Genomic DNA, 21,698 nt, shown 5'->3' on the forward strand with positions numbered 1-21,698 from the left:
CTGGTCTCTGTTCATCACTCCACTCCTTCTCCTCAAACATGCCGTCCGCTTCCAAACAATCTCATCTCTCCATCTATCATTCATTTCTGTTTTCAGCAGGTTATCTTAGAGGCAGCCAGAGAGAGGGCCCGTCACTATGGTAACCTCTCCAGCTCCTGGATGGAGCCCAGGGGTTGTAAAAGTGAAGAGCAAAAGGCCGTTACGAGCAGGGTCTGTTCCTTTCCAAGTCCAAGATTTAATGGAGGGGGTCACTGGGGGAGAGACAGTTGTCCAAGCCAACATTTTGACTCAGCTACATCAAGATTATTTTAAAGGGATGGACCCACCAGTCTATCCAATTAAATTTGGATTAAAATGGACTTTAACGCGGCTTCCAAAGGAGAAAGAGGAAAACACAAGTTGAGTGGGAGAAGAGGAATATGTAAGAGAGCTGGGCGAGATGAGGAGGGAGCGTAAAGCGGGTCAGAGACAGCAACAACAGACTGAAAGGAAACAAGAGGAAGCAGCCAAGACCGTGCATGTTGTTTTATCAAGTTCATTTTGTCGCCTGGTTCTTTTCCCCCTACTCCAAAATACACTATTACATCACACCGAGCATGGGAAAACTTCCCCAAACCAACACACAGTCCCAGAGTGTCTTGCTTATCTCTTTTATTGCTGACTGCAGGGATATTCATCATTAGCAGAGCATCACTCCAACACAACACAACAACACATTCTCAGTGTCTCATGACAGGAAAACATAAGCATGCAGTGAGCATATAGAGTGGATCTTGAAATGCAATACTTTATCTTTTGACAAAAACCTTATTGAGTCCATGTAAAAGCTTCGCTCAAAAGGTCAGGATTGCTGACAATACAGTAGCCTTATGGTATGGTTATTAAAGTTGACTAGATACATGTTTACTTCAACAATAGTAAATAAATAAGCTCAACATGAAACAAGACCTCAAAACCAAACTATCATTTCACGCTCTCTTCAACTGTCTTTGTGCAATGGATGAAAGCAAAGTCATGTCTTGAAAATCTTTGAAGCCATTTTGACGACCACGGTTGATGGAAATAAAGAGCGAATACAGTGAGAAACCAAAATAAAAACACACTTTTATGGCAACCACAAACATGTTTTTATTCACATGAATGTATCTTTCACAGAGACAAAACTGGGGGAAATAAACAACTTCAAGGTTTCGTTGGTTTTCTACAAGCAACTTGTGCTGTCTACCACTGGCACCATCTCTTCTATTTCATGGTCTTCTACCTCCAAAATTAAAGCTGCCCAAAAATTTCGGCATGTTACAATTAGATAAATCAAACAAACAAACAAAGCTGTGCGGCTAAAGCAGAATGAAAACAAGAAAGAGCAAAGTAAAGGAAGGCAGCGCTCACAGCCGGGAGACATAGTATGGACTGAATCATGGAGAGTGACAGGAAACCAAATTAATCACAACCAAGAGTAGCTGTGCTCAGCTAAATCTACTTTCCACTGCTGTCCACCGTGACAAGAAATGACGAGAAAAGGAGCACAGTACTGGTTGTTTGAGGTGGGATTTAGGGGTTTTACAAACCCTCATGGGGGTTTCGGGGTTAGCCAAGCGGCTTAACTCCAAATAACTCCACTATTTTCCAAAGTTGATGTAAACAAGCGTGTGTGCTGATGAAGTGGCAGGGTGATGGTCTGCATAAGCAGCGTCCTCCCTGGATAGTCAATAATCCCACTGTGTATTCTGCGGTGGGCCAGGTCCTTCTGGTGATGAAAACACCAGAAAGACCACAGTTGATTTTTTAGAGTATCATGGTCTTTTCAAGTTCTCTGTGAACATTTCCATATTGCGACATACGGTTGGCAACGGAGTGAGGAGTTTGCAAGGGAAAACAAAAAACTGAAAAATGCTTCTTCCCTGTGTTTCGACAGTGACCTTTAGTACTTGTTAAAAAAACGCTCTCTGACTTAAGTGCTCGTCAGAATGTGTGCATTTGTCGACTTCTGATGTTCCGTTGAGACTCGTCAGGCCATGCTGCGGAGCAGAGTTCAGGGCTGTGTCGAACAGGACGGGGCTCTCAGGTGGCCACAGAGGTGACAATCTGGACCACCTCGCCGTTCTCTCCCTGGATGGCGCCCTGGATGGCCTCTTTCACCTCTATGTCCGCCTGCAAGGCCGGGGCCAGCTCAGCAGCCTGGAACACATGAAAGAAAGGACAGCGAAGAGGTGATAATTGGGAAGACTGTGTGATCTGATGAAGCATCCTGTTGAGCTAATCAGTGTAATTATGAAAAGGCTTTAACACAAGCGTGTTTCCTGTGAACCAACAGATGGAGACCAAACCATACCGTAGCCTTTGCCCCTGTGTCATTGTGGGAGACAACTACACTGGATCGACAATAGAAGGAGCAGAGGAATGACAGGACAGATTAGAGACGAGATATATCAGGGAGAAGAAAGAAGAAGACAGTTGGTGGAGGGACCGAGAAAAGAGGCAGAGTGACAGGTGGAGAGAGACTTGACAAGTGATGAGCTATTTGTATTTTAATGCTCTCTGTCTCTGTGCTCGGTGTCAAACAGAGCGAGGTATTGTGCGGGTAAAAACCCCTCAAAAAGATGAGAGGTTCATGACTCAGTCCTGGATGATGACCATGAAGAGTGACTCACTCCTTCCTCAAATGCACGCCAAAGGTTCCCTCAAACACACCTGCAGCATTTAATCCTCTCTCCAGCCCAGCATGCTGTCACTAGACAACAGTATTGAATGGAGCACAGCTGCACCACAGCAGCACACACAATACGACAACACATGAGGCCAACACGCTGTAACCACTGGCAGTAAAGAGGCCAAGCAAAACTCATATGGATCCATGTTTTTTACTCAGCTTTTGAAATGTTGGACATGTTGAACTGTCACAGTATGGGCCTTGTTCTCCATTTGGAAGTACTCATGGATTATGGATCCATTGCTTTTTGAATTTTGTGCATCAGAAACTGTTCTGGCATTTTTTGCAACCAGGCTGTTGGTGCTCTGTAGTCCCAACTTTATACCCAAGCTGTTGCATCAAAATTCAGCCACAGTTTATGCCCATTGGAATGCAAAATACCACTGTACGTTGCCCCCTACTTCATCTAGTTTAGGTAATGGAAACTATTAAATAAAGAGAGAGGAAAAATGCAGAGATAAATAAATACAAAAGCCTAAGTAATTTTTCAAGAACTTGTTTAAATGCTCCCATATGTCTGGAAACAGATGAGAGCAATCCTCTTGATTCAACACTTTGCAGAAAAGGAGAAAAAGAACAGAGCTAACCTTCCTCTGAACTTTGAACTGAAAGCCAGCAATGTTTACACTCTGGGACATCAAAAACCCAACTGTGATAATAACCCACCTTGTACCGGACAGGCCAAGCCAAGTGTCTGTACTCACACGTCAGCTGCTTCACTCAGTGGTTCGTTTGCAATGTGTTTACAATTTCAGTTTTTATTTGTAATTGGTCGGTGCCATTCCACGTGTTCATCATCTTGTCTTTTAATTGTATGTGTTACATATTTTGTCCTGTGATCGACTATGGCTTGGATAGATCCAGTTTTAGTTTAAGTTAAGTTGGCATGTTTAAAAAATGGAAAATTAAAAGATAAGTCTACTTGAAGATACTGGGTGTTTCCTAGCACCAATTTATTTTCTTGGCACTGACATTACTTTGGGACTGACGTCTAATGAAAATCTGCTTTTGACAAGTTTAAATATTGTTTGATCAATAAACACCACATTGCTAACAAGTGGTTTCACTCTGTCCTTGAGCATGTCCCCGTGCCCCGACTGAACCCAAACCCCACCGAACAGAACGCTGATGACTGATCAGACCTCTGCCTACTTTGTTGATTTCTGTCAAGATCTGTGTACAATCAAACATTAGGAAAAAATGAGCCTGTTTTAGACCTAAAAAAACCCATTCAAACGAATCAGTTGAGTAAACAAACAGTTTGATTGCTCGCTGCGCCAAGAGACATGGAGCACAGACCTTGGAATACAGTGTACGGGGTAACAATCATTTTGTATGCTCACTGGAGTCCATCAGTTTGTGTATGATACACACCCAAAACAATTAATCAGTATACAATGCTTTAATCACCTCTATGCTTACAGGGGCAAGGAACCAATTACCTAGACGACAGCAGACAACGAAAGGACAACAAGACGGGGTCATCTGAGGGCAAAGTTTAAAAGATGACATGCCATGCAAAATGCACTTCTTGTTGGCTTTTGAACATAATAATGTGTGCCAAGTGTGTCAAGGTGTGAGGAAAGACCATCCTCTCTCATTTTTGTCCTAGTCCATCTATCAGAAAAAGTGTAAGAATGAGATCAGATGGCTGATATGACGTCATAATCTTGCACAGACCTACTTCCACCTTCTCCAGCTAGGTGACCTGCTGATCTACCTTGCTGTCCGTGATTGTGAATTCCTTGATTTCGCAAATCTAGTCGATCTAGGAGATGTACCACGTGGTGTAATCCTTGCATTATGGGTATTTAAGATGGCGACTTCATTGTAAATGATTAGCAGTCTGAGGAAGAGCATCACGCTCGAAACGTCACGCAAAATAAAAAATTGCATACGGGAGCTCTTTTGGTGTGCGGATCGCTTTTTTCTTTTTTTCATGCTTTTGATACTTTGTGATCCAGCACCCAACCCAGTGGGCTTCGGGGATGTGCGTGTCCTATTTTTTTATCATACTTTCGCAAATCTAGTAACACAGCTGGAGCAAAGCACACTACTTGTTGTGTTGCTGGCTGCAAGGACCAACAGAAAAGCTTTCAAGTGCTCCCAATGATTAACATCTTAAGGTTTTTTAGGATTCTTGACTAAAATATCCCCACAACAACTAGAAAACTCTTTTTTTAGTATACAGCAGGATTCAATTCAAACCTAAAGCTCAGGGTGATTTGTTACTGGCTGTCTGTGATCAGACTTCAAACTAAACAGCTGTAATTTTTGCCATTTTACGTTGTTTAACTGTTTATTTTGCAGGCTTGCCTATTGCAGTTAACGTTAGCATGTTGCGTGGCTAATGTGGCTAGCTCAGACTGTAGGCCCACAGGCTGGAGAAATGTTGAGGTACATAGAAAGAGACTGTGTGAGTGCTAAGCCTCATTTGAAGCCAGTTAAATAACGACAGTAGTCAGTTGGAGTGGATGTCATGTTGCTTTTTGTGAAACTGTACTGTAACATGAGCTCAACTGACTTTCATGTTAGCTCAGCAGACTTCGTTGTTAAGTGAAGGCCTCTTGTTGTGCGAGAGCCTCGCCAGTCTGTGTTTGTATAGCTGCTGTATTGTGTGTGAGTAGATTTATTTGATATACTGCAATGAAGGTGCAGATGACCAAAAAAAAAGGTCAAACTGTACTGAATTTCAGAAACTTGATTAACTTACTTGGCAATGTTGCGTAGCTTTGATTAATGTTAGCTGGACTGTGTAAAGTTACGCCCGAGCCAATGCTATGATTCACAGATACATTAGCGTTAATATTAGCATTAGTGACACACTGCAGCAGCTCCAGAGTAACATTTATATTGGAATACTATCAGCAGCCATAGGTCTCACCTGTCACAGCCATGTCGTCTCTTTATGCAACTTGTACTGAATTTATGACTTTTTATGATACGGCACAAGTTACACTCCGAGCCATGTGATCTGTGTACACCATATCGTCCTCCATACTTAATTAAACTGATCTGTTATGTTTAAGTGTGTAGCTTTTGCCGTAAACTAAAACTTTTCCTCGTCATACTGCTATCACCTTGGTATTTTATCTCACCTTTAACAAGGAAATCCCAAAACCTGGTGCGTGACTGTCTGCAGGGAGAGTCACATTAGGATAGGACTGGTATTTTAGACAGCCATAAATCATTTGAAGTTCTCTCTGTTTATACTATAACAAGACAACAAAGGCTCCCATCAGGACTCGAGGGTACCCATTTTAATATGAGACTTGAGGGAAAGAAGCACTGAGGAGAAAATGTGATATTCAACATATTTGGGGAAAACAAAAAGCAGAGAGAACAATGGAAAAGTGTGGTTATTTTATATGCCTCGCAGAATTAAACTGACCACTTCAAAGGCCACTGTGCCATGTGCCTGTGCACCATCCTGATCCCACATGTGGCTGTTGCTCAAAACGCTCGATCATCAAGGGATTTTCAGCATATCTACAAATTACTACTCTACTCCTTGTCGCACTCCATCCACTTCACTTTATTGTGTTAAATTACTGTTTGTCCAAACACCCGTCATAATGACTGAAAGCTGAGTGCATTTTATCTGAGCAAAATTATGACAACAAGGGGAAAGCAGATCCATTGTACCTGCAAGTAGTTAAGCTAAATTGCAGAAATTGCACTCATATTTCCATTTCGACATTACAGTCATTATGAAAGAAATATTACAGGATATATCTTGCCTCATTATGAAGCTGATCAAACCATTATAGCACAAAAGAAGGCAGGTGTCAACCCGAACAACCAGAAACTCTGGCTGCTACTAAGCTCCTAATTTCTAAAAAGAAAAAAGGGAGACAGGTATGGACTCCTAAAAATGGGCAAATATATAATGAAGGACATAAAGGATGCTGTTTTAATTTTAGGGTTGATGGATCTAAATTATTCAGTACAAAGACAGTAAAAACTATTGGCCACTCCTTTAAAAGAGCCTATTTTTCAGCTTTGGAGAGAAAGTATTCTTCTCTTTATCACCAGTTCTACGTCATGATTGATGGAACTCTGACTTTTTTTTTTTTTTTTTTTAGATTAAATTGTTGACACATTTTCATAAAATACTCTGCAGCACTTTTCTTAAGCACAAAAAAAGTGTTTTTAAGGCTTTTACACAAGCACAAAGATCCACTGTTCCAACTGGAGGGCTGTGTAGTGTTGAAAACTGGGCGACAGGCACTGGGAGGTGACTGGCCATCGAAGCATTTCCAACACTGGGATGGGCACGATATTCTCCTAGTTGAGTCATCAGTACAAACAGTTAGTAACTGTGATGAACAGTTTACGGTTCACTTAAATAAGACACAAGACTGTGCAAGTGACTTTGAGCAAAATATGAGTTCCAGCGGACACGGCAGTGAGACAGATTTACCAAGTATGAAATCAGTTTCCTGTGTCCCTGCTGGCAGGCTGATGTTAAAAGCTGAACTTTGCAGGACAGTTTTTGTAAACTGAATTAAATCCAGTGTCTGAAATTAACCTTTGACTCACCGACCAAGGGGACCGGTTGATGGAAGAATCCACCGGCCAACCATATTTTTACTGGCAGAGATAATAAATTACCTTTTTGTGTCACAATACATTTGTTTCAGTGCATGTCATTGAGATAATAAGGTATTATGTTGAATAAACACTTTCAGAAGAGGCCTGAGCAAAATCTATGTCTTGAACAAGTCATCATCACAACCTCAGCATGTGAACAAGTTCCCTCTGGTAAGTGATGCAGTGTTTATGTCTATATTGTGAAAGGTGAGAACACAAATAGTGAAGCAACTGCCATTGACATTGTAGGAGGCAATGAAGAGTTTGCCCTCTTGGTTAAGAACTACAGGACCTCCGTGTCATTTTTATACCTTCATAAGTATGGGCACAATGCTAGCTAGCAGCAGACTGGTGACAAAAGATAGTTCATTGAATCAGCTGATGTCCCGGATGGTTAACAGTGCCAAAAAACTAGGAGCGCTAAAGATGATCAGTTTTGTGGCACCATTCAGTAGTGTTTGTGTGAGATAGCACAGCACAGCACAGGAGCAGCAGAGCAGTGCACCCCTAAATGACACCAAAACGACCCTAGACAAATCCATTTTGAATTTGTGTAAATGGTTTATGATTTGAGGTGGCCAAGCTGAGTTGTGCGCCGCTTGATTGAAAACCCTGAGTGTCATGAGTACAGACATGAGGACGTTCCAGCATATCAGATGAGCAAAGCCCATGACTTATTGTCCACGTCAACACTAAAGGCAACAATGACTAGACTGTGTTGAAAGTGCAACTTTCAAGCCAAGACCAGGAGTGCTCTCCCAAAGCCTCTAAGTGGTGTGAGAAGTGGTTCAACTTGGAAAACTGCAACTAAGGACAGAGGTCTATTAATCTTGCATACTGTGTTTAGCCTACATGTTTGGGGATAAAACTAATGTGCTCATGGTGGTTGTTAGATGTACAAGTTTGTATTCAAACTGCAACTTAGCTCTATGAGCAAGTAAACATTTATTATTGTTAAAGGTTAAGGAAAAGAACAGTATTATAACTTGAAATTAGGATCAAAATGTAGTTATGCGAGTCTGCCTGGCATCTTCACCACAGACAGCTCGTATGTACTGTGTATTTAACATTACAGAGTAGGGGAGGATATAGGAATTTATTGTGGATCCCGATAAAAAAAACACGTGAATTTCCATTATTGGAAGAATCATGAATATTGTGTCTAGCAGCAGCCAAAGAGACAAACAATATAAGAAACTCTGCATAAACAGGCAACATATGCACCAACCTCAAAAATCGCAAAAGATGTTAATTAACCATTGGCATTTTTCATGTCAAAAGATATGACACCATTTCATACGGCTGAAAAGTCTGGCTTTTTCAGATTATTTTTCACTAAAAAGGACGTTCACTCAAAAAAGACGTGTCCTATCTATAATGCATAGAGATATTTTTCTTAACATAATGTGAGGTATAGTGATGTCCAGTATGTTTTTGTGCCATTTTATTAGTTTTTATCATAGTGTCAGGGTAATATCATAAATCGCAATTATTTTGGCCGGGATAATCATAACATGAAATATTCATATCCTCCCATGTTTATTCCAACTAACATAAAGGTGACTAGTGAGGAACGAAGCTAAGATACAGCTGATGGGTGATAACATAACCCTATTCATGAGTTTACTGTTACAAGTAAAGTTTTAGATCCAAATTTACATCACAAAAAGACACTCCTCCAACTTCCTAGCACCTGTTCTGGTTAGGATCAAAATAACTGACAGTATATTTCAGTTTATTTCTTTATCTGGGACTTGGATCTCCTGGCAGAGCACTGAGTACACAGCACAGATTAATGGCATCACTGAAGGACTGATTCCTGATCTACAGTATGTACTTCAGATTGAGGGAAAGAGGTGGAGAGCAGTTATTATTATTATGGATTGCTTAAAAAACAAACACATGTGTAGTGAGACTGATTTACATCAGTACCAGGGCCTGTTTTACCTCAGACCATAAATGCATACTTTAGCACTTGGAATGCTCCCCAGTTACAAACAATCTGTGTCTGTGTACACGTGTACTTGAGCCTGGAAGAGTTTGTGTTTTTGCGCGTGTGCGTGTTGTTTTACCTGTACGGCAGCTGTGTGATCTGCGACAGGGGCTAGTTGGACGTACTGCACTTGGATGTCAGGGGGGAGGGGGGAGCCCTCTACTGCTGTGGCCCCGCCATCAGCTGATGCCACCGCGATGAGCTGAGCCCCACGTAGCACCTAGGACAGACAAGGTTGGAGAGGACACAGGAAAACTCAATCGCACCTGACACTTTAAATCCATTCTCAAAAATTTCATCACCCCATCAGTCCGCTCTCATTTCCACATAAAAGTGTAACAGATCCTGATGAAACTCCCTCGTCAGCGTCATCCAGCTGAGTTTACAAAGTAACAATCAAGCTGGCTCTGCAATGATCTACAGTGCGCAGCACTGGAAACAAGAAACAAATAAAAACAAACAGCAGAGAGCCTCATTTATGTCCTATCTGATGTGTTTATGTTCTCTTATTGATTACAGCCATCAGTGTGTACAAGCTCAGTGTCACACAAACACACCAAGTAACTCTGCAGCAAGGAAAGAGTCATGTGGTGGTATCTGAGTGACGTAAATAAACATTTCAGTCCTGCTGTTCTCACTGCTTCTCATCCCGTCCTCTGTTTATACATTGAGTTGGAGAGGAACTTTATGGTCCATTCAATTCAATTATATTTTTACAAGTTGTGCTTTCCTAGGCTCCATAACATGATATGCTAGTTAGGATTCATTTTTATTTGGCTTCATTTAATTTAAGTCATATTTAGACAAAGAAATAAAAGATATTGGCAGAGAATGGAGAGTTAGACGTCGCAGGGGGATCCTAATCTCCCACAGCGTTGAAAGTCAGCCAGGCGACATTAGAGCTCTGTGGCTTTGACGCACTAATTACAGAGCAGCACCGTGCAGCTGGAGAGTTGTTGGGTATTCCTATAGTTTGTTGAGGCTATTCCTATAGATAGACTGTTACCACAAACACAGAGGAAAGCATATGTGTGTGTGACCTCGTACAAGTGTACACACACACACACATGCTTTGGGATTAGCAGAGCACTGCTGTTAATTTGGATAGCATAACTCCCATGTGACAACAGACGTACAAATTAACATACAATCATTCTGTCAACACAGATGCAGAAAAAGACGAATGGAGGGAAACGTTCACTCAGCTTTGTGCTTGTTCATTTTAATCAAACAGAGGTCAGAGACCACATTACTACCCTCCAGTGTGGCCCACAGCTTTCCATAAAGAAGTTTCTCAGAAATAAAAGGCATTCCTACATGAACTAACAGCATGGTCTCATTTATAATTTTCCCAGTTTCGTGGCCTCGGACTGAACACAGGCCTCTTTCAGTGTCTCCTGTCTGGCAGGTTTCATATGTATGTTGTCCTTGTGTGCTTTCTCTGCGATGTTATGTGAGGTCTCTGTCTCCAGTTCAGTCCTCTCCCAGCTGCACTTGGTACTGGGACATGCTTAACAGACATTAAAAATTTAAGGAAGAATATGCAAGCCTGCAGAAAAACCAAAACCTCACAAACCTCAATTACAGATGATGTTTGTTGCCCCCCAACCCTTCCAATCCAAGAGTCCCACACTGCATCCCAACCCCCGGGTCCAACCTTTGCTTTGAAGTTTGAAGTAGTGACGGGCCCCAAAGGTTCAGTTAAACCCCCCCCTCAACCCGCCGACTTGCCTTGTCATCTAAGCGACTTTGCCAGTTTCACCACAAAATCTGCCGCCTCATCACCATAATGCGCCAGGCCCGGCCAGCCCGATGGAAGCTATTAGTGTAAGAAGTCTGCCTGACTCACCCGATCAGACAACCAGGGCACTTCAAGTACAGACACGGACTGAGGCTGGGTGAGCAAGACTCTTAATATAGCAAAAGACTGTTAGAACTGGGTCAAATGAATCACTGTATGTGAGGACCCATAAAACATTCCTGATCAATTAGAGCATTAGCCTGGAGGTTTGGTGTAAACAGTAATCAGACAGTTAAAGAAATAGTTCAATATGTTGGGAAATGGGCTTATCCGCTTTCTTGCAGAGAATTAGAGAAGATTGATACCAGTCTTCTGTCTGTGCATTAAATACCAAGCTGGAACCAGCGGCAGTTTGAGCCGGTTTCTGACACGATTTTTGAGCCGTTGGACTAAATTTGGAGTCCAACAGAATTTCAGCTTCATCGGGTGTCACTTGCCATGTCGAGCACTGGGGGCAGCGAGGACCGATCACAACCTGATAAACTGCTCCCAACGGGCAGTCGGATGTTCGGATGAATTTATGATGTCAGAACTTTTGGTCTGAAGCAGAGCCACAAGTCAGTTCCCCAAGGTCAGTGCTTTTTCCCCCTTACTCCATAAACTGTGCAGTGTATACCCAGCTAGTCTGCTGGTGCCTCCAAGAAAGAGTTGGAACCAAAACTAAGACTGACCAGATTTTGAAGAAATTGACTTTTAGCTGTTTTTGGGACTTCTGTCTCTACATTATTGCAAACTGTACCTCCACTAGCAGACTAACTTCGACCTGCCTGCAGCTTTCAGATGAATCTTTACTGACAACTGTCAATAGAAGAACAGTCCACAGGGGCCGACAGACCATTATATTGTCTATTTTACATGCACAGTATAAGCACTCAGGTCACAGCTTGATGATCGGACCACACAGCGTGAGTATATAAATCATCATATTTAGCTTTAAATCGTGGACAATTTACTCTCACAGCTGGAGGGAGAATTAAACAGCAACATTTCTAAAACATGCTCAAATTGTTCAATGTATGTCCAGCTTTAGCTTAGCTTCGCATAAAGACTGGGAGCAGGCTGAAACAGCTTTCTTGGCTCTGTATGAGCTGTCTGTCTGTTGGCACCAGTGAATGAGCGCATTTCCAAAAATGTCAAACTATTCCCGTAAGTTGTATATACACACTATAGGTCCCATTGAGACTAAATCCATGAAAAATAATGCTCAATCAGTCATCTCACTGAGAACAGTGGGAACCCGAATGTACAGCCAGCTGTTCAACTGTTTCTTTATGGCAGATATGTATAGATATCCATCCTTATCCCCACACTTCATCAATCTGTTCTCTTATTGAGAATCAAATGCAGCTCCCGCCAAGTGCTCATCTGCCTGCAGTTTTATGTATGTGAGCGTACATGTGTGCTTGTGTGTACGTGCATGTGTGATCATGTGTCCTGTACTCTAAGTGTATAATTACCAGAGTTCAAGAGATTTTGTGTTTGATACTTGAGATGGTAAACGCTTGTCTCATTCAATTAGATTCTCAACCTCCATTTGAGAGCAGTTTGCATTCTCAGCTGTGAGGAGCAGCACACAGAGGCTCACAAAAGCATTTACAGAGTTGGAACGGTGTGTGAGATCTCTGCAGCGATTACACAGGAACTTCTCGGGTCCACATCCTGTCCCACGACTCGCCTTGTCAGTGCAACTCCTCTCCACTGTTTGGGTGTAATCCTGTCACGCTTGGCTTTAAAGTATGACTCAGTCGAAAACAATCAAGCTAAATCTACGCTCAGGCGATGTACATCCACTTCATGGAAGATGCCAGGAAAGTGTATTTAGAAGGCGAGTTTCAGTCTCGTAATATTTTTCCCCTATAGGCATAAATAATTGATTTGTTGACGCTAATTAGCACAAGGTTGGAAGTTCATATAAAACAGTACCGAGCACCATTACATGGTCCTGTGAGCGCTGATGATAATTACTCCTCGTTCAGCTAATAAGACATAATCATCATTAAGCTGTTTGGCAATGATGCAAAAAAACCCAAAAATAATCACAAATTTATATCAAGGAAAGGTTTTATGAGGTAGAAAGTTATTCTGCTTTCACAACAAATCAAGATTGTTAGCATAAACTAATGCATTACACAACAAGGTGAGAAATGTTTGAGGGGGCTTTCTTGGAGCAGACGAGTCCCCCGATGCTGAGAAAACTTTACAGTCTTGATTGATTGCCTAACTACCTCAGTTTTCAACTAAAAGCTGGGATGACTCACTTAAAATGCAGTCCAATACATTAGATTTGACGTAGTGGGCTCAATTTGTCAGGAACAGGGGCCATCAGCAGATCTTAAGTGTATTAGTTACTGTTGACCTCAAAGTTTTAAGGACTGGGACCCTTAAATAATCAGCACCGGCTGGCTGGCCACCCCTGTGCCGAAAGTCCGAAGAGCAGAACAGACAAGCGGGATTAAAAGACTAAGATACTGAAGCACAATACTGGAGAGACGAGCGATGAACAATCACGAACATCTTAAATTCTCCTCAGGCTTTGCTAGCTGCCATGGCCTTGAGAAAAAAGAGGAAAGAGAAAAATAAATCTTTTGCTGATGCTGTAATGCTTTCAGTAATGGATCCAGGACACTAAGGAAACAGCAATGAGAGAGAGCAAAGACTCAAAAATGAACAACAACAGCAGCTTAATGCAAAAAACATTCATGATTCCAACACTTAAAGACAATAACCAACTGGATAAACAAGGCTTTGTTACCCAGCCCTCATATTTGCTTGTCTGAGGATTCCAAAATGTTTTTTTCTCCTCGTATGAAACTAGTTCAACTTGAGTAAAGAGGGCTTTAAGAGAATATGGGCTGTTCAGAAATACAACAATGCCTCTGAATTTCCATCTCTATGCTTGGTAACAGTCTCTGAATACTGCATCAACCAGAAAATCCGCTTCCACATTGCACATACTTTGCGCAGGCTGGCATCAATTCCCAGGCTCACAGGAGGTCTCAGTTAAACTCAGCTGTGAATCGGACGATGCGATGAGTCACCCGCTTAGTGTGCATGTGAGTGTTTGTGTCTGAGTATGTTTTTAAAGATTTTGCTTCACTCTCGCTGTAATCAAAGTACACCGGAATCCCCCATAACACAAGATCCTCCTTTTAGAGGAAGCAAAAATTCATGCACATAAGGCAGGTTTTTCTGGGCGCTATGAAAAGAGAGCCACACATATCTGGTTCCTATCACTCCCAAAGGAATACCGCCTCTTCTTTCAGATCTGTTAAAAAAAAAAAAAAAAGCCCAAACCAAAACAGGGAAATGAAAAAAGAAACATTTGGGCTTTGCAGTGGCTGGAACTTCCTCTCAGCTTCACAGCCGTCAACAACATCTGCAACTGCCAACCGTGGACAGATGTCCAAGCAGAAACACTAGCTCCGGGTGGGTAGGTGGGGTAGACTGAGAGGAGGGAGGGGGGGGGTGAAGGCCTGGCTGCGACTTGGCTGTAAAGATGCCCATAGACACAGCAGTGTGCTGAGTGCTTGTTTAATGTAGACTGGGAAAATGAACACACTGGCCTAAATATGTCTCGCTGCAGGCATTAACTCTTGGTTACATATGCCTTTTATTTTACCTCAGAGTCTGAGGACTGTTCTGATTTCAGCTGGGCCTCGGCTCTTCGTATGATTGAATAGACAACAGTGGTCTTGTGATACAAATCAAAATGTTGAAATGTTGAAACAGAAGCCAAAGGGTATCATGCTTTATTCCTCTATTATTCAAGAACTCTCTCACTTATTTGCAGTTATATGTTCAGACTTTTGACAAGTGATTTTCCCATACACCACTGATACATCCATCTCCTGTCCACACAATATTCTTTGAAACACATCCGTATTGTAAATCTTTTAAGTCTTGCAAGACCCCTGAACTTGTAACCTGGCCCAGTGCTTCCCATCTCCACCCACACCCTGACACTGTTTCCACACCAGAGCTCAACACCTGCATCCAATCAAACCCTCCCTTGCATCCTTTGCTCCACAACTCCCACCAGCACGCTGGGAGTCAGATTCAGATAGGGCTCAGAGAGGTTTTATGACAAAACCAGCTTGACTTGAATTCTGGTCCAGAACCAGCAAATCAAAAGAGGACTGATGACAAAAATAACAGCCGTAATTAAGAGACGGGCCCCTTAAAAAACAAAAAGGAACCAAATTCCATTGAAGGTTTTCTCTGTTCTCTAGCACAAATCCAAACTTGGCCTGGCTAATTGACACAGGCATTTTTACAATGTCGGTAAATTTCATGATTTAAGATGACGACTTAATCGTGTTTCCAATTATCCTGTTTAATTCAATGGAGTCAGAGGACATGATATACACAGGTTGTAAAACTCAACTAACGAAATACCACAAAATACCAGTCTCAACAAGTCATTTAATCTAGTATTGAGACATGATCTATAAATGTTCAATGATAAAGGCCAAAACAGTTCTTAAATTAAATGTCATTCTTCTGACACAACAGAAGCGATACATCTTACTCTGTATTTAGTTCTGGCACGTCCCTGTAAATATCCACAACTTGATGCTTTGGGAGCTAGATTTTAAGACTAAACATGTCCAAGTGACCTAAGACTGACCTTTTAAGCAGTACACCCAAACCACCAAACAATCTCTCTTCAAGACGATTCAATGGGTCCCAAAATCAGCACCTTTGACATACAGCAGCCAAGAATCCAGCAGTTCTACTTCAGATCTGCCATGAGAGACATTTGTCATCTCACATCAGCATGCAGCACACTAGAGTCCTTAACTCACTAAGACATCACATCAGAAACAATCACTTTTACTGCTACCTGTACTCTTGCCAGCACTGGTAAAGGAGAAAACAAAACAGACCATTCAGAGGACTCGCTACCAACAACACTGTTACACTGTAACATCCGTCTCAACCATCTGGTTTGTGCTGGCATAATCATTTAATAGTCACGTTTAATGTCCAGAAGAATGCGCAGTCTGAATTCTACATAAACACCTTTAGCTGCAGTTTTCGTTATGTAAGCTGTTTTTTTCTATCATTTCCATGAAAAACAAGTTTTATTGTTCCCCCACTGCTAGTCATGCTGATTTTTTCCAAACATGCTAGTTTGCATCCATTTTACTCCATTTTTGTGGTGCGTGTGCAGACACAAAAATCAGACAGAGATCAGACTGTGCCGTCTACATGCCAGAAGTCGCTGGAAAGACTGATGAGTAATCTAGCTCTGCAAATCATAATTATACTCATTCTGATTATAAGTCAAATATCCCAAATAAGTGGTTTTAGATCAGTGGTTCTCAACCAGGGGTCCGAGGACCCAGAGGGGTCCTTGAGGGAGTATCAGGGGGTCCTCAGAAAAATGGGAAATATTTTGACTATTTAATTCACTACAGAAGTAAGACCAATGTGATTAAGAAGCCGCTTTTGCGCTGCCTCTTTAAGGCAAGAGTTTCACACCGTCATGCCACCTCACCATTCTGTATAAAAGGTAATTTTGCAGAATTGGGGGGCAGAGTTGTCTCACCTTTAAGCCGGCAGCAGATGGAGTAACAGCGCCGTAATGACATGTACAGTACAGGCCAAAAGTTTGGACACACCTTCTCATTCAATGCGTTTTCTTTATTTTCATGACTATTTACATTGTAGATTCTCACTGAAGGCATCAAAACTATGAATGAACACATGTGGAGTTATGTACTTAACAAAAAAAGGTGAAATAACTGAAAACATGTTTTATATTCTAGTTTCTTCAAAATAGCCACCCTTTGCTCTGATTACTGCTTTGCACACTCTTGGCATTCTCTCCATGAGCTTCAAGAGGTAGTCACCTGAAATGGTTTTCCAACAGTCTTGAAGGAGTTCCCAGAGGTGTTTAGCACTTGTTGGCCCCTTTGCCTTCACTCTGCGGTCCAGCTCACCCCAAACCATCTCGATTGGGTTCAGGTCCGGTGACTGTGGAGGCCAGGTCATCTGCCGCAGCACTCCATCACTCTCCCTCTTGGTCAAATAGCCCTTACACAGCCTGGAGGTGTGTTTGGGGTCATTGTCCTGTTGAAAAATAAATGATCGTCCAACTAAACGCAAACCGGATGGGATGGCATGTCGCTGCAGGATGCTGTGGTAGCCATGCTGGTTCAGTGTGCCTTCAATTTTGAATAAATCCCCAACAGTGTCACCAGCAAAACACCCCCACACCATCACACCTCCTCCTCCATGCTTCACAGTGGGAACCAGGCATGTGGAATCCATCCGTTCACCTTTTCTGCGTCTCACAAAGACACGGCGGTTGGAACCAAAGATCTCAAATTTGGACTCATCAGACCAAAGCACAGATTTCCACTGGTCTAATGTCCATTCCTTGTGTTTCTTGGCCCAAACAAATCTCTTCTGCTTGTTGCCTCTCCTTAGCAGTGGTTTCCTAGCAGCTATTTGACCATGAAGGCCTGATTGGCGCAGTCTCCTCTTAACAGTTGTTCTAGAGATGGGTCTGCTGCTAGAACTCTGTGTGGCATTCATCTGGTCTCTGATCTGAGCTGCTGTTAACTTGCGATTTCTGAGGCTGGTGACTCGGATGAACTTATCCTCAGAAGCAGAGGTGACTCTTGGTCTTCCTTTCCTGGGTCGGTCCTCATGTGTGCCAGTTTCGTTGTAGCGCTTGATGGTTTTTGCGACTCCACTTGGGGACACATTTAAAGTTTTTGCAATTTTCCGGACTGACTGACCTTCATTTCTTAAAGTAATGATGGCCACTCATTTTTCTTTAGTTAGCTGATTAGTTCTTGCCATAATATGAATTTTAACAGTTGTCCAATAGGGCTGTCGGCTGTGTATTAACCTGACTTCTGCACAACACAACTGATGGTCCCAACCCCATTGATAAAGCAAGAAATTCCACTAATTAACCCTGATAAGGCACACCTGTGAAGTGGAAACCATTTCAGGTGACTACCTCTTGAAGCTCATCAAGAGAATGCCAAGAGTGTGCAAAGCAGTAATCAGAGCAAAGGGTGGCTATTTTGAAGAAACTAGAATATAAAACATGTTTTCAGTTATTTCACCTTTTTTTGTTAAGTACATAACTCCACATGTGTTCATTCATAGTTTTGATGCCTTCAGTGAGAATCTACAATGTAAATAGTCAAGAAAATAAAGAAAACGCATTGAATGAGAAGGTGTGTCCAAACTTTTGGCCTGTACTGTATATAAGGGACAGCCAGCAGGACCGGAGCATGGGTGGCACGGGTGTGACATTTTGATGATTTGTTATGTGTGTGACTCACTGCGGGAGATTTAAAAAGCAGGTGGTAGCAATTAGCAGCTAACTCAAAGAAGGAAAACAGTGGCCGAACATGTCCACACACTGAAAAACAATGAGGTGCAGGTACTCCTTACCCTCCTAGCGGAGCACAAGATCTGCTGCCATATAACAGGGATGGTAGGTAATTGTTATTGCCACGTTAATGCCATTGTTATAGTTTAAAAAGTGCTGCCGACAGATAGGTTATATGTGACACTAAAGGCCAACGCTGTTGTGTTCCATGGCACACCCATCGTACCTAATTTGCTTCGGTGATGCCAGCAGGCTGTCTAAAATCACACAATGTAGCAGCACTATGCCGCCATTGTTTGATTCTGTGCAAAAATGGAGGCATGAAGAAGGGACTTCGTAGCGACCCTGTAGCGCAATCTCCGTGTAAAAAGGGCTAGAGTCATACAAATGACTATTCTGATCATGGGTTTCATTTCCTCCACAGTCATCTCCTCAAATGTAGTTGACAACTATAGAATTCTCGTCTTGTTCATTGCCAACAACCACAAATCTTTTCAGATGGAGGGTCCCTGAATCTTATCAAATGGGGGTCCATGACCTAATGTGTATCAATTAAGGGGGTCCTTGACACGAAGAGGGTCGAGAACCACAAGTTCACATGACAGAAGTAGTATTACCTTAACCAGGCTATAATTAACCTAGAATCCATGTAAGTGCACCAACAATGTCCCCGTCAGGATCCTGTTAAAGCTGAAACTGATGGATGATGATGTAGGCTTGGCGAGGCAGGACTGCACCAGGCCTGTGCTGATGGTGAGTCACGCTTAAATGCATTTTAAACATCTGGTCCCTCTTACTCACACACCCCGGCGACCCGGAGCTCTGCCCACAAAGACAAAAGAAAACACCACTGGGGGTACCCTCCTCTGCATTGCTCCGAAATGCTGAGTAACAAACACACACACACACCTACGCACGCATTCAGAACTACGGATTCCCCGATCTATGGCCTTTTATCTCCAGGCCACGATGCCACAAGAACACAAAGCAGACGACTACTCCTTTGAAACACGATCCACCACTAGACCTCTAAATCCTTGACTGCTTACGTACATCCCACTTACACTAAACATTGGTCATAAAACATCTTGTTTGTATCTTTTCATCTCATTTTTACCCTCCCCCCGGACTGTGAATCACAGGAATCTCAACAACCCCTTACACATTAGAAACAACATTCTTGAGCAGAGAGCAAGAAAAGACAACTGAGGAACTCAGGCCATGAGCCAATGGTTTGATTCCAGCACAAATCACACCCTGATTCTCTGAGGTTAACCTTACAGATTGTTCAAGCATCTGCTTTGTGTGTAGGAATGACAAATCAAGAGATGCTGTCCTAGAACACCAGACCTTTACCGAAGCTAACTGACAACAGGCGTGGAGGAGCTGATGTCTTTGGCACAAACCGCACAAATGTAAGAACATCAACACTTGCAATACAACATGAGTTCAGATGAGTTGAGTTTAAAACACACCAACTCATCTGTTTCCTCTTCATCTCCTTTCTTCATTTCCTCACTTCATTCTCTCACTTTCCCTTGTTTGTTTCTCATCATCTCCTTCATCAACTCATCGACACATCCTTCTTCTTCTGTGCACCATCACTCTATCACAAAATACTGCCTGTGTTTTTCCTGGTTCTGGACTGGTGCTGTGTTTACATGTCCTGGCAGTACAGACAGAAGGACCATTGCCGAGCTGGACTCTCTGTTCTGTGACCCAGTTCCCACACTGACCATGAACAATGCCGCTTGGGAGGGTCCAACAGATGCACCGCAACATGTGCTGACAGGAAGGGATGGCAGAGGTTCAACAAGGGGGAAGATGTGAGGGTGAGGGGGTGGGGGACTGCCTTCAAACTCTTGACAATCACGTCTAAAGCCCCTGATGGGCGGCATTCAGGTCCATCATCGGTACATGATGCAGGCGAATGACAGGATGAGTAAATTTGGTGAAGCTTTATAGCTGTCTCCTGAGATGTGCTGGATTTCTCAGACTGACACGGCAGTGGTTTACAGCTATCTGACACTCCTCCAAAAACTGTGAGCTCACTCGACAACGGATCTGCCGCTCCTCTGTCGGTTTTATAATTGCACTGTTTTTGTTTCTTTTTTGCTTTTACAGAGTTACAAAGGGCAGTGACAGCAAAGATGGATAAGGGGAAAAGGGCATCCGAGGCCATTGGCGGCACAGTGTATTTGCCTAAGCCACTGGAGCTAGCAGAGGGCACCACTTCCTGAAGTTTTTTTATGTGGCACCTAGTACCATGCATGTGTTTTTGTCCAATTCACAGCTCAACTGGTCTCAGTTTTCAATCATGAACGGGACAAAACATCTCTTCCAGACAGTCTCCCTTTTTGGCTTTCCTCTCCCATCTTTTTTCTTTCTCCCCTCCTCCTCATCAGTCGCTCCTTTCATCTTCCAATCCTCCATTTGGTCTGCATCAGTGCAGGGTAAGATCACAGCACACTGAGAGAAGGGCACCAGATAAGAGGCTATGACAGACAGGGAGTGCAGTAAAAGACTCGTTATTTTATAGTTTCATGGGTCTGCCTCTCTCTCTTCCGTCTGCATGAGAGGGTTTTTATAGGCTGCCGGAGAACTTTGGATCCAGATTTGTCCAGACTTTCAGCTGGCACATTTGTGCTGAGTTTAGGGCTAAGTTGGCACAGACTAACATGGGAGTGGACACAGAAACATCTGCAGCTAAACAACAGAGATTCAATGTGTGCATAAGCAGTTAGACAAACAAAGTGTAGAGTGAGATGTGTGAAGAACACTGTGCTGCTCATTGCATGCAGTAAATCTCTAGTGACAATACAGAGCATGATGGTTGGACAGAGGGCAGATGGAGGGTCAGTCTGTAGCCTTCTCAAAACTTTAACACAGCCTGCCTCAACTACAAAGACACCTAAATTTCTTTTGTCAGTTAAGATTGGAGCAGGGGCTCTACGCTTATCCTTAACAAGGCCCCAAATTCCCCCACTAATCTCTAACTGAAAAAATCTTGTTTGAAGTTCATTCTGGAGCTTTATGTAACAATAAGCAAAGTGTGATTAGTACCAGTTAACTTACTGGACAGCATTATTTCATCAAACGCTGACACAACTGATGAGCTGAGAGCAAAAGCCTGAAGACAATTATTGTCCTTTTTTTTTTTTTCTTAACAAGCGGTTGCAAAATGTATTAATTTCCTGATTAAATCATCACACAGAGAAGAAATTTATTTTAGCAATGCAGTCTT

General features: G+C 42.5%; 1 protein-coding gene across 1 annotated transcript in view; it reads right to left on the reverse strand.

Moving 5' to 3' along the window:
• Positions 1-636: 636 nt before the first annotated feature.
• banp (BTG3 associated nuclear protein) overlaps positions 637-21,698 on the reverse strand; it is a 52,035-nt gene continuing 30,973 nt past the window's right edge. The window contains exons 12-13 of the mRNA XM_033635394.2: positions 9,376-9,516; positions 637-2,178 (exon numbers count right to left, since the gene is read on the reverse strand). Of these exons, the coding sequence (XP_033491285.1) occupies positions 2,062-2,178; positions 9,376-9,516 (258 nt within the window). The 3' untranslated portion in view covers positions 637-2,061. The remainder of the gene's footprint in view (positions 2,179-9,375; positions 9,517-21,698) is intronic.

Source organism: Epinephelus lanceolatus, chromosome 5 (genome assembly GCF_041903045.1).
Source record: "Epinephelus lanceolatus isolate andai-2023 chromosome 5, ASM4190304v1, whole genome shotgun sequence".
Taxonomy (NCBI): Eukaryota; Metazoa; Chordata; class Actinopteri; order Perciformes; family Serranidae; genus Epinephelus; species Epinephelus lanceolatus.